At 42.5% G+C, this 17,952-nt stretch overlaps 1 protein-coding gene across 1 annotated transcript in view; it reads left to right on the forward strand.

Moving 5' to 3' along the window:
• Window positions 1-17,952, forward strand: part of LOC121863294 (AP-1 complex subunit sigma-2-like) — a 71,386-nt gene that overhangs the window by 12,857 nt on the left and 40,577 nt on the right. The window contains 2 exon segments of the mRNA XM_042361883.1: window positions 12,437-12,549; window positions 12,551-12,572. Coding sequence (XP_042217817.1) covers window positions 12,437-12,549; window positions 12,551-12,572 — 135 coding nt within the window.

Below are 17,952 nucleotides of genomic sequence, written 5' to 3' on the forward strand. Positions count from 1 at the left end.
CAGTACACTCGATTGGAGCTTCAGTAAGATTAACTACTGTCAGACCATCTCGTGTGATCAATACAGTAATATGATTTTTGTTTCTTATCAGATTAAAGAGAAAACTGAGGAAAATTCTGTTACAGGATGTGTACTTGTTTATGGTTTTCATTTACTTTAATAAGGGTTTTCACTTTAACAATGGGTAAACCCATTGGAAGATCCTCATGTGCTTTGGTTATCCACCAAAATTCATTGTCAGCACAGCCCTCCTATCCATCTCCTTGGCTCTGTCCCATTTCTGTGCTAATTTGCTGATGAGGTGGACATCTTTCCAAGCATGTTTATAAAGTGGAGTATAGAGATCAGTCCACCATTCTGTCTTCTGTGCTGTTCAAATCCAAGTTGTTTGTGGTTCATTTGTTGACAGATAATGGGATTTGAATATTGATTGCCTTCCAGTCCTGATTATTTCAGCACGATTTAGATTATTGGTTTAGTTTCAGGATGTTTTTCCAGAACTTCCACCAGGGAAAACTTTTCAAGTAGGAAATGGCTTTTGGTTTCTTTCATCTCTCTATATCAGCACCTTTCTTCCATCTTGTTTTTTTAGCCAGTAAATTTGAACCTGAAAGTAACCAATAAACTAATTTATCTTTGTTGATTACATTGTCACTTGATAAATTTACTTTCATACCTTGTGTTTGTTCTTTGGACAACTATTTCTTTTACCTGTATTGTGTAATTAATCACAATAATTAACTGTTTATTGAGATATCATGGCAGCCCGAAGGCTGAAAATATACAATGAACAGAGGTGATAGGTTACATATGGTGGAAGTGGGGAAGGGGTCACTTGATTGAGAAAAGCTTTCAATACAAAAATTAAAGAAACAAAGTTTCAACATATAGATTAACTATAGATCTGGTACTGTGGGAGCTGGTCTTGTAAACATTTTTGTGACCTGATGTTGGCGCCCACTGTCTGGATGGCCGTTGTCGTACCTGGGTGCTAACCCGCTACCTCACTACAGCTGCAGATCCACCGTGTGGACCGGGTAGGTCCTTCAGCTCACACAGGGTGTTGGAGATGGTTCTTGTTCCTCATGTGATGTAAGGAATTCATAGTTCCTCACTTGGGTGGAGTAGGGAGTCCTCATTTCTCTCCTGATGTAGTGTGGAGTCTTTCATGGCTCTTCATCCAGTGGTGGTGGTGGTGAGTGTACCGCGGACTGGGTGTGTGGTCCTCTTCAGGTCAACACTGACCGCTAAGCACTGATTGTCATTAACAGTTTTCTTCCTTTCGAGTTGAAATTGTCACTTTTGTATATCACTTGTGGGTTGATTGTCAATCTTTACACTGTACTGTTGGGGAGGAGGAAATGAGGGAAGGGAAAGCCCAACAAACCAGGCTGGCAGCTGTCTCCATGGTCAAGACCCCATGGCCGCGTCAGCGGGCAGCGCCGACGTCCTCACCCTATGAAGGCTGAAGTGTGTGAGTGAGTACACACACATGCTATAAGAACAGCCCAGTCCCAACCATTATAAAAATTAACAACTCGTAATCAACCTTTTTGCACTGTCACTGTGTTCAAATGCCCTGTAGTATAACCATCTTCCCACTTAGTGATAAATCTTATTGTATATCATATTTGTATCACCTAAGTTATTTGTCACTCAAGAGACCCATTCCCTAATTATGTAACTGTATATATTCAGCATTCCGGCTGCCATGCTCTTTCAATAAACCATTAATTATTATTACAGGTATTATTATTATTAATATTAATATTAATATTATTATTATTATTATTATTATTATTATTAAAATGCATACAAATAAATACAGTAATAATGGGGAAATCCTCTCACAAATACAGTACCTTAAGAAACAGACAACAAAATGTAATGTAGAAAAAATGGGAGTCTACGCTCAAGTCAACTTCGTGCTTTGTTGTTACAGTCGAGTTGGTCGAGTTACCATACAGCTCCAGCGCCAGCTGGGTTGATACGTAGATCAAACTTACAGAATTTCTTTTGTAGCCATCTAGCCAAACCCAACATGAAGGATATTGGTAATTGTGGTGTAATACTGTATTCTTTTTCACAATACTATATATGTAGGATGGTGTGTGCATGTAAATGAATAAAAATAAATTAAGAAAGTTACGTACATCTACCCAAAAATACAAGTTGAAAAAAACATAACACCTGACAGCTTGGCCCAGTAGCCTGGTGGTTACAATGATGAGCTAACCTAGCTACAATGACATGATTAATTACTGTTAAACATTATTCTATCAGTAACCACTATGTATAATAAAAGTAAATCCAGTGAAACATAGCAAGGAGCGAGGAAAGTTAAAACTGCAGAGGATGCACTAACTAGCAGTCACTCCACTTCCCTTACCCGCTCCCGTTGCCAGGTGTAGCCAGGTGTACAGTATGTATGGGAGATGCCAGGTGTACAGTATGTATGGGAGATGCCAGGTGTACAGTATGTATGGGAGATGCCAGGTGTACAGTATGTATGGGAGATGCCAGGTGTACAGTATGTATGGGAGATGCCAGGTGTACAGTATGTATGGGAGATGCCAGGTGTACAGTATGTATGGGAGATGCCAGGTGTACAGTATGTATGGGAGATGCCAGGTGTACAGTATGTATGGGAGATGCCAGGTGTACAGTATGTATGGGAGATGCCAGGTGTACAGTATGTATGGGAGATGCGAGGTGTACAGTATGTATGGGAGATGCCAGGTGTACAGTATGTATGGGAGATGCCAGGTGTACAGTATGTATGCCAGGTGTACAGTATGTATGAGATGCCAGGTGTACAGTATGTATGGGAGATGCCAGGTGTACAGTATGTATGGGAGATGCCAGGTGTACGGTGTACAGTATGTATGGGAGATGCCAGGTGTGTACAGTATGTATAGGGAGATGCCAGGTGTACAGAATGTATGGGAGATGCCAGGTGTAGTCAGGCCTACAGTATGTGTAGTCAGGCACAGTATGTATGGGAGATGCCAGGCCAAGCCTCATGTGCATGTGTATGAGACAGGTGTACAGTATGTATGGGAGATGCCAGGTGTACAGCATGTATGGGAGATTGGGGTGCAGCCAGGCCCAAGGTGCATGCATGGGAGAGGTCAGGTGTACAGGCTCACAGTATGCATGGGAGATGCCAGGTGCACAGTACAGCATGTATGGGAGATGCCAGGTGTACAGTATATGATGCCAGGTGTAGTCAGGCCTACAGTATGTATGTGAGGATGCCAGGTGTAGTCAGGCCTCACAGTATGCATGGGAGATGCCAGGTGCTGTGCATGCATGGGAGATGCCAGGTGTGCCAGCATGCATGAGATGCCAGGTGTACAGTATGTATGGGAGACAGGTGTGCCAGGCTCATGGCATGTATGGGAGATGTCAGGTAGCCAGGCCTACAGTATGTAAGGGGAGACAGGTGTAGTCAGGCTCACAGGCAGAGATGTAGCCAGGCTCACAGTACATATGGAGATGCCAGGTGTAGCCAGGCCTACAGTATGTATGGGAGATGCCAGGTAGCTGCCAGGCCTACAGTATGTATGGGAGATTCCAGGTGTCAGGCCCGCAGTATGTATGAGAGATGCCAGGTGTAGCCAGGCCTACAGTATGTATGGGAGATGCCAGGTGCAGCCAGGCCCACAGTAATGCATGGGAGATGCCAGGTGTAGCCAGGCCTACAGTATGTATGGAGATGCCAGGTGTAGCCAGGCCTACAGTATGCATGGGAGATGCCAGGTGTAGCCAGGCCTACAGTATGTATGGGAGATGCTGGGTGTAGCCAGCCTGTGCATAAGATGCCAGGTGTAGCCAGCTCACAGTATGGGGAGACAGTAGCCAGGCCTACAGTATGTATGGGAGATGCCAGGTGTACAGGTGTACAGTATGTATGGGGAGATGCCAGGTGTAGTCAGGCCTACAGCACGATGGGGAGATGCCAGGTGTAGTCAGCTCACAGTAATGCATGGGAGATGGTGGGTGTAGCCAGGCCTACAGTATGTATGTGGAGATGCCAGGTGTAGCCAGGCTTACAAAGTATGTATGGGAGATGCAGCCAGGCTCACAGCATGTGCTGGGAGACAGGTAGCCAGGCCTACAGTATGTATGGGAGATGCCAGGTAAATAGTCCTGCTGTGCATGTGTATGGGAGAGATGCCAGGTGTAGCCAGGCCTACAGTATGTATGGGAGATGCCAGGGTGTGGCCAGGCCTACAGCATGTATGGGAGATGCCAGGTGAAACAGGCCTACAGTATCGTGATGGGAGACAGGTGTAACCAGGCCCTACAGTATGTGAGACAGTGTACAGTATGTATGTGGGAGATGCCAAGTGTAGCCAGCCTACAGTATGTATGGGAGATGCCAGCCAGGCCTACAATATTTATGGAGATGCCAGGTAGCCAGGCCTACGTATGGGAGATGCCAGGTGTCCAGGCCTACAGTATGTATGGGAGATGGGTATGTTGGGAGATGCCAGGTGAAGTCAGGCCTACAGTATGGGAGACAGGTGTAGCCAGGCCTGCAGTATGTGGGAGATGCTAGTGTAGCCAGGCCTACAGTACATATGGGAGATGCCAGGTGTAGCCAGGCCTACAGTAATGCATAAGATGCCAGGTAGCCAGGCCTACAGTACGTATGGGGAGACAGGTGCAGCCAGGCCTCAGTACAGATGGGAGATGCCACAGGGTGCAGCCAGGCCACAGTATGTATGGGAGATGCCAGGTGTAGCCAGGCTCACAGTATGTATGGGAGATGCCAGGTGTAACAGCTCAGCATGTATGGGAGATGCCAGGTATAGCCAGGCCTACAGTATGTATGGGAGATGCCAGGTGTAGCCACAGGCCTACAGTATGTATGGGAGATGCCAGGTGTAGCCAGCCACAGGTGTATGGGAGATGCCAGTTGTAGCCAGGCCTACAGCACGCATGGGAGATGCCAGGTGTACAGCCCAGTATGTATGGGAGACAGGTGTAGCCAGGCCTACAGTATGTATGGGAGTTGCCAGGTGCAGCAGGCCCACAAAAGTATGGGGAGATGCCAGGTGTACAGGCCTCACAGTATGTATGGGAGATGCCAGGTGGTGGCCTGGCCAGCATGTATGGGAGATGCCAGGTGCAGCCAGCCTACAGCACGATGGGAGAGATGCCAGGTAGCCAGGCCACAGTATGTATGGGAGATGCCAGTAGCCAGGCCTACAGTATGTATGGGATATGCTAGGTGTAGCCAGGCCTACAGTATGTATGGGAGATGCCAAGTGTAACCAGGCCTACAGTATGTATGGGAGATGCCAGGTGTAGCCAGGCCTACAGTATGTATGGGGGAGATGCCTGGTGTAGCTTGGTGCCTACAGTATGGTATGCAGGCTGCTGGTAGCCAGGCCTGGTTGCGTATGCATGGGAGCTGCTGTAAGTGTAGCCAGGCCTACAGTATGTATGGGAGATGTCAGGTAGCCAGGCCTACAGTATGATGAGATGTCAGGTGTAGCCAGGCCTACAGTATGTATGGGAGACAGGTGCAGTCAGGCCTGCATGGGAGATGCCAGGTGTAGCCAGGCCTACAAGTATGTATGGAGCCAGGTGTAGCCACAGGGCTCACAGTACGCATGGAGATAGGTGTAGCCAGGCCTACAGTATGTATGGGAGATGCCAGGTGTAGCCAGGCCTGTGCATGTATGTGGGAGCTGCCAGGTGCAGCCAGGCCTTACAGTATGTGGAGATGCCAGTGTAGCCAGGCCTACAGTAAGCTTCTGGGAGATGCCAGGTGTAGCCAGGCCTACAGTATGTATGCAGCCGCCAGGTGCAGCCAGGCCTACAGTATGTATGGGAGAGATGCCAGGTGTAGCCAGGCTCAAGGCATGTATGGGGTGTAGCCAGGCTCAGTATGGGAGATGCCAGGTGTAGCCAGGCCTACAGCAAGGGAGAGAGATGCCAGGTGTAACCAGACCAGTATGTATGGAGATGCCGTGTGTAGCCAGGCCTACAGTACGACAGGATGCAGCCGCGCCTACAGTATATGGAGCTGCCAGGTGTAGCCAGGCCTACAGTACGCGGAGATGCCGTAGTGTGGCCAGCCTACAGTATGTATGGGAGATGCCAGGTGTAGCCAGGCCTACAGTATGTGCTGGAGTTGCCAGGTGTAGCCAGGCCTACAGCATGTATGGGAGATGCCAGGTAGCCAGGCCTACAGCATGTATGGGAGATGCCAGGTGTAGCCAGCCTACAGTACGTGGGAGATGCCAGGAGCCAGGTGTACAGTATGTATGGGGAGATGCCAGTTGTAGCCAGCCTACAGTATGTATGGGAGATGCCAGGTGTAGCCAGGTGTACAAAGTATGCATGGGAGTTGCGGTGCAGCCAGGCCTCACAGTGTGTATGGGAGATGCCGGTGCAGCCAGCCACAGGCTTTGGGAGATGCCAGGTAGCCAGCACAGCATGTATGGAGATGCCAGGTGTAGCCAGCCCTCACAAAGTATGTATGTAAGATGTCTAAGCTGCAGCCAGGCCTACAGTGCATGGGAGATGCCAGGTGCAGCTGGCGTACAGTATAAAAAGTGGGAGATGCCAGGTGTAGCCGTACTACCAAAGTGGCTTCATGGAGATGTGGCAGGTAGCCAGGTGTACAGCAGTATGGGAGATGCCAGGTGTAGCCAGGTGCAAGGCATGTATGGAGATGCCAGGTGGCAGCCAGGCCTGCTGTAGTATTTATGGGGAGCATTTTTCAGGTGTATTAGGTGTACAAAGTATGTATGAGTATTGTGGTGTAAACAGGCCTGTGCATGTGCTGGGAGATGCCAGGTAGCCAGGCCTACAGTATGTATGTGAGACAGGTGTAGCCAGGCCTACAGTACAAAGTGGAGATGCCAGGTGTAGCCAGGCCTCAGTATGGGAGATGCCAGGTGTAGCCAGGTCACAGTATGTATGGGAGAGCCAGGTGTAGCCAGGCCTACAGTATGTATGGGAGATGCCAGGTGTAGCCAGGCCTACAAAAGGCATGTATATTGTGGTAAACTGAGGCTCACAGTGTGTATGGGAGGATGCGTAGCCAGGCCTGGCATGTGTATGGGAGATGCCAGGTGTAACCAGGCCTACAGTATGTATGGAGAGGTGGCAGCAGACAGGTGTAGCTGTGCCTACAGTATGTATGGGAGATGCCAGGTGTAGCCAGGCCTACAGTATGTATGGGAGATTAGTGTAGCCAGGCCTACAGTATGTATGGGAGATGCCAGGTGTAAATCCAGGCCTGCTACAGTGTGTATGGGAGTTGCCAGGTGTAGCCAGGTGTACAGTATGGGAGATGCCAGTTGCATTGTGCCTACAGCATGTATGGGAGATGCCAGGTGTACAGGTGTACAGTATGTATGGGAGATGCCAGCCAGGCCTGGGCTGTAAAATGGGAGATGTATGGGAGATGCCAGGTGTATTGCGACAGAGTATGTATGGAGAGATGCCAGGTGTAGCCAGGCCTGCCAGTATGTATGGGAGATGCCTGTTGTAGCCAGGCCTACAGTGTGTATGGGAGATGCCAGGTGGTAGCCAGGCATACGGCATGTATGGGAGATGCCCAGTTGCAGCCAGGCACAGCATGTATGGGAGATGCCAGGTGTAGCCAGGCCTACAGTATGTATGGAGATGCCAGGCCAGCCCACAGTATGTATGGGGAGACAGGTGTAGCCAGGCCTACAGTGGGAGATGCCAGTTGTAGCCAGGTGTACAGTATGTATGGGAGATTAGTGGTGTGTGCTATGCCTACAGTATTTATGGGAGATGCCAGGTGTAGCCAGGTACAGTATGTATGGGAGATGCCGGGGTGTAGCCAGGCCTACAGTATTTATGGGAGGCATGCTGTGTGTAGCCAGGTGTACAGTATAAAGGGAGATGCCAGGTGTAGCTGGTGGCCTATGTATTTGGTGGGAGATGCCAGGTGTAGCCAGGTGTACAGTGGCAAAAGTGGGAGATGCCAGGTGTAGCCAGGCCTACAGTATGTATGGGGAGATGCCAGGTGCAGCCAGCTCTCACAGTATGTATGTGATGCCAGGTGTAGCCAGGCCTACAGTATGTATGGGAGATGCCAGGTGCAGCCAGCCACAGTATATGGAGATGCCTACAGTATGTATGGGAGATGCCAGGTGGTAGCCGTACCTACAGTGTGTATGGGAGATGCCAGTGCACAGGCCTACAGTATGGAGATGCCAGGTGCAGCCAGCCTACAGTATGTATGATGCCAGGTGTAGCCAGGCCTACAGTATGTATGGGAGATGCCAGGTAGCCAGGCCTACAGCATGTGCGGGAGATGCCGTAGCCAGGCCTGCTGTGCATGTATGGGAGATGCCAGGTGCAGCCAGGCCTACAGTGTATTGTTCACAGTATATGGGAGACAGGTGTAGCCAGGCCACAGTATGTATGTGGGAGATGCCAGGTGTAGCCAGGCCTACAGTATGGGAGACAGGTGTAGCCAGGCCTACAGTACGTATGGGAGATGCCAGGTGTAGCCAGGCTTACAGTATGGAGCGCCAGGTGTGGCCAGGCCTACAGTGTGTATGGGAGACAGGTGTAGCCAGGCTTACAGTATGTATGGAGATGCCAGGTGCAGCCAGGCCTGCAGTATGTATGGGAGACAGGTACAGGCCTACAGTATGTATGGGGAGATGCCAGGTGTAGCCAGGCTTACAGTATGTATGGGAGATGCCAGGTGTAGCCAGGCCTACAGTATGATGCCAGGTGTAGGCACAGATGTATGGAGCTGCCAGGTAGCCAGGCTTTTGCCAGGTGTGGCAGGCCTGCTGCATGTATGGAGACAGGTGCAGGCAGGCCTGGCATGTATGGGAGATGCCAGGTGTGCAGCCAGGCTTGCAGTATGTATGGGAGATGCCAGGTAGCCAGGCCTGCATGTATGGGAGATGCCAGGTGTAGCCAGGCCTACAGTATGTATGGGAGATGCCAGGTGTAGCCAGGCTTACAGTATGTATGGGAGATGCCAGGTGTAGCCAGGCCTACAGTATGTATGGGAGATGCCAGGTGTAGGCAGGCCTACAGTATGTATGGAGCTGCCAGGTAGCCAGGCCTTTGCCAGCATGTATGGGAGATGCCAGGTAGGCAGGCCTCCACAGTATGTATGGGAGATGCTGGGTGTAGGCAGGCCTACAGTATGTATGGGAGATGCCAGGTGTAGCCAGGCTACAGTATGTATGGGAGATGCCAGGTGTAGCCAGGCCTGCAGTATGTATGGGAGATTAAAGTTGTAGCCAGGCCTACAGTATGTATGGGAGATGCCAGGTGTAGCCAGGTGTACAGTATGTATGGGAGATGCCAGGTGTAGCCAGGCCTACAGTGTGTATGGGAGAAAAACATGTTTTGTAGTCTACTATGAAAATTATACTGGCTCAGTGATAACCAAATTAAATAAACCATTCATTTTCCTACAATGACATAATAAAACACATTGTATTATTACTGGAGTAAATGAATTCTTCCCACAAACAAAAACTGACAGCCGTAGAGCCCATTTGCCTCCCCTGCCACTGATGCCAGGTGAAAATTATGATGATGGTGATAGCATGGGATTTAAGGTTTCTCCTCCTTTTTGGAAGAGGAGGCAGAGGATAGTGGAGGGAGGTCAGAGCTGGGAGTGGCCGGAGGAGGGTCGTCCATGTTGGAATCAGAGTTCGGAGGAGGAGGTGCGTGAACAGGAGGCTTGAGGCTTTCTTGTTTGGAAGCATTCCACGCAGGATGAAGGCGGTCGAGGTTGTTTGTGAGCCATCACAAGCACGGAGGACAGAAGATACTGAGAGCAGGTAGCACGCGGTAATCCGGACAAATGTTTATCCCGGACTGAGGCGTAGCGAGCTGGCTAGCCTCCTGGGAAGAGAGACACCTTGGGGTACGCCACAAAACTTGCACACTCCCCTTACCAGCCGCAAAAATGCCGGCAAACTTAAAACTATCCACAGACATTCTTGGGTACATCCAGGGTGTCATCAGCAAATAATAGAGGACCACGAAATAAAAATCAGCGAATTATCCGACGTATCAACAGTATACCCCGCTTACGCCGCTTACATATACGCTGCAATCTGCCAGAACCGAATTCCCACTTACACGGTGCATCTACTCATATACGCTGCAGGAAGTATAATTTTTATTTAGTTCATAAATTACCCGCCAGAATATAATTTACATTGCTGGAATTCTACAATATGATGATCATTTTGAATGTAAACATCATGGATTTGCATAGACATACAAATTTTAGATCTAATGCAAGAATTTTGTTTACACAGAGGGAATGTGTTATCTTTTGTTCAAAATATATGACGTGTATATTCAAAATTATTCCTGGTCTTGCAAGGAATCCAGCAATGTCAATTTTAATATCGTGAACTTTAATATGAGGTATTATTTATTACTATACTTTAAAATCTAGTCTTTTCACCCAAACATTTCAGAGAGGAGGAGCCAGGAGCAAGCGTGGGAAGAGGGGGGGTGAGTCCATTATTTGAATGGACATTAACCTGGCGACTGTATTTCTCTAAATATTAATTGTGTGTGCATACCATCATAAAATTAAGATGTTATTTACTACAACATAGGTATTGTGTCGGTATTGAGTCCAAAAGTGGGAGTTTGGGGGTCGGCTCAGTCTCTATTTCAATTAATCCCATATGTTCTGTTATTCCATTTACGCATTCGCCACGGGACCTCCAGGTTCAATTGACTGCGTAAATAGGGGTATTACTTTATACTATAATATGAACCCCATTATATCAATATGTGTACAGTTGGTGTGTATGTTGATGTTGGTGGGTATTTTATGAATATTTAATAGTAAATAAGCTTACATTGAGGTAGTAAATGATGGCTGTTTGCTTTTTAGGCCTATGTTTACTGATATGCGTAGGGCTAGGCCTTACGAAACGGTACTGGTACCATGTTAGTAGATAGAGTATGCTTAGAAATCCTGAAGGTATATGTACTGTAGTTATAATACTTTACTGTACAAGGATCTGAATGCTCCTGAATTATTTTTGTTCTTTATTGGAATATATTTGGATCACATGGTGTACATTGTTTAGCAACTAAAGTAATGTATACAAAGTACTGTACTGGATACTATATTTTTTAATATATTTTCACAAAACCTATAAGTTTCATTATAAACCTTAGATTTACACCAATTTTTATGTCAGATATGAATCTTCATGATATTTTTGTTTAGAAAATGTCGCCAAAAAGGCTATATTGCAAATTGATTTTTTTAGTGCTCAAATGACATCCTTAGAAAACCAGCAATAGACGCCAGTTACTGCCTAAAGGGTTAGGATGATGTTTCCTTCTCTCAAATACTATTGTATACATCTTTTGAATTAAACAATGGCAGTCTTTACCTGTGAAGTGCTTAACAGTGGCACAGTACATTACCTCTCGGTTGTCTCCTCAGCCATAGGATGGGATTTTATGCTTAAATTCTCAATTTCTTAAGTGTTTCCTGACCTCATTTTTGATGGTATGTAAAATGATAAAAGTGGTGCATGTTTATGATATATTGGCTATTGACGGAAAATTGCATTTATATTTTATATTAACTCTTTGATGTACAAAAAAATCAAAGTTTATTGAATTTATAGAATTGAACCATGGAAATTTGAAAAAATACTTCCCTATTATGCTTAGGGATGGCTACTACTATACCATAATATTCAATGATCCTCCTGAGCAAGGTTTTGCCCCTATTGCTCATGTAGCAGTTATTTTTATCTATTCCCCAGTAATTTAGGTAAAGGGGTAATTTCCTTAATGATTTGCTTGGTGTTCTTTCATGTAAAATCAAGCTAGAAGGTGCAATAAAAATATTGATTGAAAACTTGGCTTTCCTCATTAATGTCACATTTGACCGAAAGTTTTAAACAAGTTATACATGTAGAAATTTTTTTTCGTATATAATACAATTTCATGCATCTGGGATACTGTACTTTAGCATCATATTGAAAATTTTTCTTCAGGTTTACTCTTATATATTGAAGCATTCACAATAAATTTTATGCAAGTTCTTGCTGGAAATCTAAGTACAAGGTATCCAGTTGTTTAATATTCTTTCAAGATATATTAATGTAATACAGGATATACATAAATCATAAAATCATTTCAATCTGGGGAACTATAAGAAGAGTGAAATGGTTATAGAAATGGAAGACTGCATTTTGTTACTTACTCATCACCATAGGATATTGTAAAAGTTTTGAGCATGTAAAGTGTTCAGTGTATTATCATGTAATGCAAGTTGTTGCTCATGTATTCAATACTCTACCAGAATCTGTATGTTCACTGGCATCTCTAAGTAAACTTTATGATACTGGTTCTGGTATTCGAATACATATTTTGATGTTTGTGGCTGGTTATTTGACAAGTGGATATTCAACAGGTGTGTGAACTAGACATCATCTTCAACTTTGAGAAGGCATACTTTATGCTGGATGAGCTGATGGTTGGAGGAGAAGTCTGTGAGACCAGCAAGAAAAATGTGCTCAAGGCAATTTGCCCAGGACCTGCTGCAGGAGGTTAGTTACGGCGACACAGCCTACGAGTTGTGACTGCAAGGGCCTTCCAGGATCTTGCAGATTCATTTTGTAACTGGTTGGCTGACAGCTCTGTAGTGTACTAAAATTTTTGATGATAGAGATTTTATTATATTTTTAATAGAGAAATATGTATTTTGACAAATATTTATGTTTAATATCAGAGAATTTTGTGTAGTGGCTACTGGTTGGGGATGAATCAGCCTGCTGAAGTAGTGAGCCAACCATTTACAAAATATACCCCCAGTGACATGTCCCGGCAAACCTCAAAGGTGCCGACGAAACATTGGAAACTGTCCTTCTGGAAGTAGTCTTTTGGCTGGAATCGGTCATGACAAAGGCTTCAGCTGGTTTTTCTTTGGAAATCCAACTTTGGAAGTTGTTTTTGTAGATAATTTTTCAGACACACTTCTCCAAGGCAAGAGACTTCTTTTGCAAGAACCATGATGCTGATAACTATAATAGACTGGGCTAATTAATGAGTATAGGGATATCATAAACCTAGAAGTTATTTCTCTGGTTACAGGATGTTTAACTTTTGAGTGGGATTCTAGGGGGAGAAAGGGTATACAGTATATAGTACGTATATATTTTTATCACAAATGACATCTTGCAAATGGAGAAATACAAGGGTTCTTAAGACTGATTCTCCTGTTTGAAGTTTTAGATTTTGTGAATATATTATTTGTAAATATAGAAGTGGATGAAATATTTTTCTCTGTAATCTATCATAATTTTTAGACAACAGTTTTAAACTAGCCTTGAATATATATATATATATATATATATATATATATATATATATATATATATATATATATATATATATATATATATATATATATATATATATATATATATATATATGCAAGTAAATTGAAGCTAAGTGCTGTGATCTAGGTATATGCGATAACCATATATATATATATATATATATATATATATATATATATATATATATATATATATATATATATATATATATATATATATATATATATATATATATATATATATATATATATATACATACTAGCTCTTACCAGTAACTTGACAGACTTGCAGTTAACTAAACAAAACAAGATTTTCTATCTTTACCATTTTCATTGTTTTCCTTTTGAGAAACATTTATTTTCTATTCACTGTTTTGACAACTTTAATCTTAAGAAAAATAGTTATGATATGAGAACTGCAGATGTCATGTTTTACAAGCACTTGTGTGTATCAGAAGTAGCTGTCAATAGACTCACCATGTGGTAGCTGTCATAATTGGTCTCAATACTTAATATATGTGTGTGTGTTTAAATTTTACCAATATTTTTGCATGTTGCAAGTGAAGTGCTGTAAAAATAGTCTTGTCATTATTTAGCTTTAAAATATGTGGTGCTTGATTTTTCAGAATTTATTTGTGCTTCATAACTTGAGAATTTATTATTGTTGTATAATCCGCATACAGTACTTCCACTCGGCCAGTGTGTTGTCTTAGAATACATGGACATGTACACACACACATACCAATGCATGTTAATTAATTTTTTATTTTTACAAATGGTCTTTTGGCACAGCTATTTCAATGTTATTAGCTTAGCTTAAATTTTGTTGATAACTGCATGCTTGCATGCATGCCTCTATGTGTGTGTGTTTGTGTGTGATTGTGAGGCATCCTTTATTTTTGTGCTTTCTATCCCAAAAGCTTATATATTTTTTATGGGTAAACAGTTTACAGATATACTTTTATTATATTTATGATCTTGGTTATGTAGATTGTTTGTATTGTATTCCAGTCTGTATTCATAAGACATTCTGTAATGCCATTCATATGGAAAATATAAATATATTTTGCTGTTTTGTAGAGATGTGACAATCATTTGTCACATTAGTAAATATTCCACATCTGCAAATACACAAATACCTGTACCGTTATAACAGATTATATTCCCATATTTGTTTAATGTGGAAGGAGGTGCTCAAGTGGTCAATAACATGTTTGTGTACGAGAAACATTAGTGTTGTTTTCGAATTTACATTGTGTGTATTGATGGCACACCTAGAATCTTGTGAATACGGACCTTAGAATAACTAGAAGTGTATCATTGTTGTTCCTTCTTGTTAGTTTCTGAGTTCTTTAAAATTAGTCTTTAAAAGTCATACCTTTCATGCTTGAGTAAGATTCTGGTACATTCCACAATAATTAGGGATTTGTATCCTCCTTGGAATACCTTGGGTTTATGATCTCCCCATGAGTTCCTACTCTCCTTCATCACAGCATGAAATAGCTGTGGTATATTGCCATTTATTATTAGCCATTCTTAACACCGTGTCTAAGTTCCCGAGGACTTGGGTATGAATGACACTAGGATTTATCTGTATGCGTGTAAGTAGGAAGAGAGGACGTTGGATGACATGAATGGACAAGATAGATCGGGTATTCGGTTTCCTCTCGGTAATGATTCACATATTGATATCCCAATGTCAAGATTGAAAGCCAAGGTCATAAATATCAGGCTATTGCCTTATTTTTCAGTAAAGCACAATCAATATTTTCTGATGCCAATTAAAGTTGCTTTAGTTGCACAAATTAAGATTTTATTTATTTTTATTTAAATAAAAGAATGAAGTTGATGTGAACCTGAAAATGTCTTAATGTCTGACATCACAGTGGTGCAGTATACAGTGACAAGCTGGAAAACATAATAAAAATTGTGCATACATTTAAAAATATGCATTTGGCATTTAAGTGTTTGATGTAAAAATATGATTATATCCAGAGGTATTCAAGGCTTTAAAATGCACTCACAAGTGAAGTATTATTTGACATATAGGGTGTTTCTCCTGGGTAATACAGTATTTGTTCCTTGACTCCAGTGTTGTGATAATGATATTAAACGTTGTTCTGGCCCGACTTCTTATTGTTGCACCTGTCTTTTGACCTCTTTAATCCTTGTGTTTATCGTAAATAGTGCTTCCTTTCCTTTAATATACTACAGTTTTATCATCCTCTAATTTTCTCCTGAAAAGTATTTCCATTGAGATTGGCTAGTCAAGTGTCTTATGACATATTTTGTATTACTAATATAAGAAAGTGATCATTACACCCATCCATAACAATAGAATGCTAGTGTAGCCATTGGGCCTATTATATATATATATATATATATATATATATATATATATATATATATATATATATATATATATATTGTTATCTAGAGAGAAATAAAGTGGAGAGGAATAGACCCTGTTAATGACTTAAAAACAGTACTATAAAGTCATCCAGATGACAAACTGTAACCTCACATTATGTAACTTGTTGTTAAATACATGCATGAACCAAAATTCGACCCTTCTCATTTCACTGATCCTTAGAGGTTCCTCTTTAATAATTTGCAGTAGCTTAACCAGATGCTCGTGATGTTTTATTGGAAAGACTGAGATAAACTACCTTCATTATGCATCGGTTCAGTGGAAGATTGTGTTTGTGTTAATGGGAGGGCAGATGTGCAGTGAATGAACCTGAAAACCCTTACTTTAGCCTTCCTTCGAGCCACTGAAATGTTAGGCCACTGCCAGGTTGGCATGTATGTGTTGTTCCCTTGTTTGCTCCAAAGTTGCTCGGCAAATAACTGCAGTTGCAAGAATTGTTCCGTGTAACGAGAATGAGTTCATTATTAACCGCTGATTTTAGTTATTCTAGTTAGGTAATATACCTGACTGAAGTCGTGTTTTATTGAAGTAGCATGTAACTAAGATTAAACTTGTTTTGAATACTGTATAGTTTTTTCTTAGATTTTTTCATATATAATAACTGATTGTCAAAAACACTTGTTGTACAGTACTTGCCATTAGCACTAGATCTCCAGTTAATCCTTGAGGAAAAGACAGAGATATAGGCTCTTGACAAGAAAGAGGTCAGCCCCTTTAGGTTTATGTTTGAGGGGACTGTTGATGTATTCATGATTCATCATCAGCTGATGGTCAAGCACATCTTACTTCATAGTATGAGTTTCATATTTTTATACACTCACTGAATGGGGTACCTGAATCATATTCAGTGATTAAGTAGATTAATATGAAAGTGGCAGAAGATTGTATTTTGAACATCAGATGTTGTAATGCATCATAAATATTTCTTAAGTTTTCCTAAATGTGTCCCCCAGGCAGTACATCCTGAGGTCTCTTGGGTAGATGGGTTCCAACCCATAATGGCTAATGTCCCATTTTCTTTCAAGGATGAGGCAGTGGAGGGGGCCCTGCGCGAGATTGGGCTGTACTAGCTTGTCCAGAATGACAGACTCCTGCAACATTTCCCTCCCCTCCACCTCCCACCCTCTACTCAGTTTTCTTTTCTTGTCACCAGCATCAGTTACAGTATTTTTATAAAATGCTAAATGTAAAGCATATGATAATTCAAATTCAACCTTGATTTTGATAATATTCATAAACATCCTGGGTTTTTTCCTAAGGTACAGTGCATTTTTTTTATTCACGATTTCAAGCGCATGCACTCAATATGATCACCAGTAAAGCAGGTAGTCCTCAGAGCTTGTAACAAACACATATCTGATATCCTAAAAATAGGTTTTGTTTACTATTAATTGTTTCTTTAGTTAGGAGTAGGTTAGATTACATAATAAGGGGAAAGAAGTGTAGGCTACTGTATCAGATGAAATAGTCGTCACCTTTGAATTATTTTGTGTGTGTGTCTGGAAGTGAAATATAGATATACAGTACTGTGTAAGATCCATTAGCTCTCTCTAGGTTTAAGTAGATTATTAATTTTGTGCTAACTCGTTCACTAAAGGACAGGTATGAATGTTGTATTAGTCTAGTTATACAGAAGATATCTTATGAATTGGTTCACACCACAGAGTTCTTACAAATACAGTACAGTAGTCTGCAAGTTGAATGGTTAAAACAAAGGTGGTTATGTTATTAACTTTTATAGAATCAACTCTGTAATTCTGATAGTTTCATTGTATCCAGAATTTAATGTATCAGCTGGTCATTGTACTTGTGCAAGCCCAGTCTCCCCCCTTCCCCCCACCCGCACCTACACTTTCATGGACCCTTTTTGCTCATCTGATATCCATTTATAATTTCACTCTAGTATCTAAAATATATTGTTTAATAAGTCTCTATTCCTCTCTCTCAACTTCTAGTTATTGTTGGTGTCATACTAGTAGTACACACTACCACTGTTGTCATACTAATAGTACACACTGCCACTGTTGTCATACTAGTAGTACACACTACCACTGTTGTCATACTAGTAGTACACACTACCACTGTTGTCATACTAATAGTACACACTACCACTGTTGTCATACTAGTAGTCACAATACTACCACTGTTGTCATACTAG

This window comes from Homarus americanus, unplaced genomic scaffold (genome assembly GCF_018991925.1).
Source record: "Homarus americanus isolate GMGI-L3 unplaced genomic scaffold, GMGI_Hamer_2.0 scaffold46197, whole genome shotgun sequence".
Lineage (NCBI taxonomy): Eukaryota > Metazoa > Arthropoda > Malacostraca > Decapoda > Nephropidae > Homarus > Homarus americanus.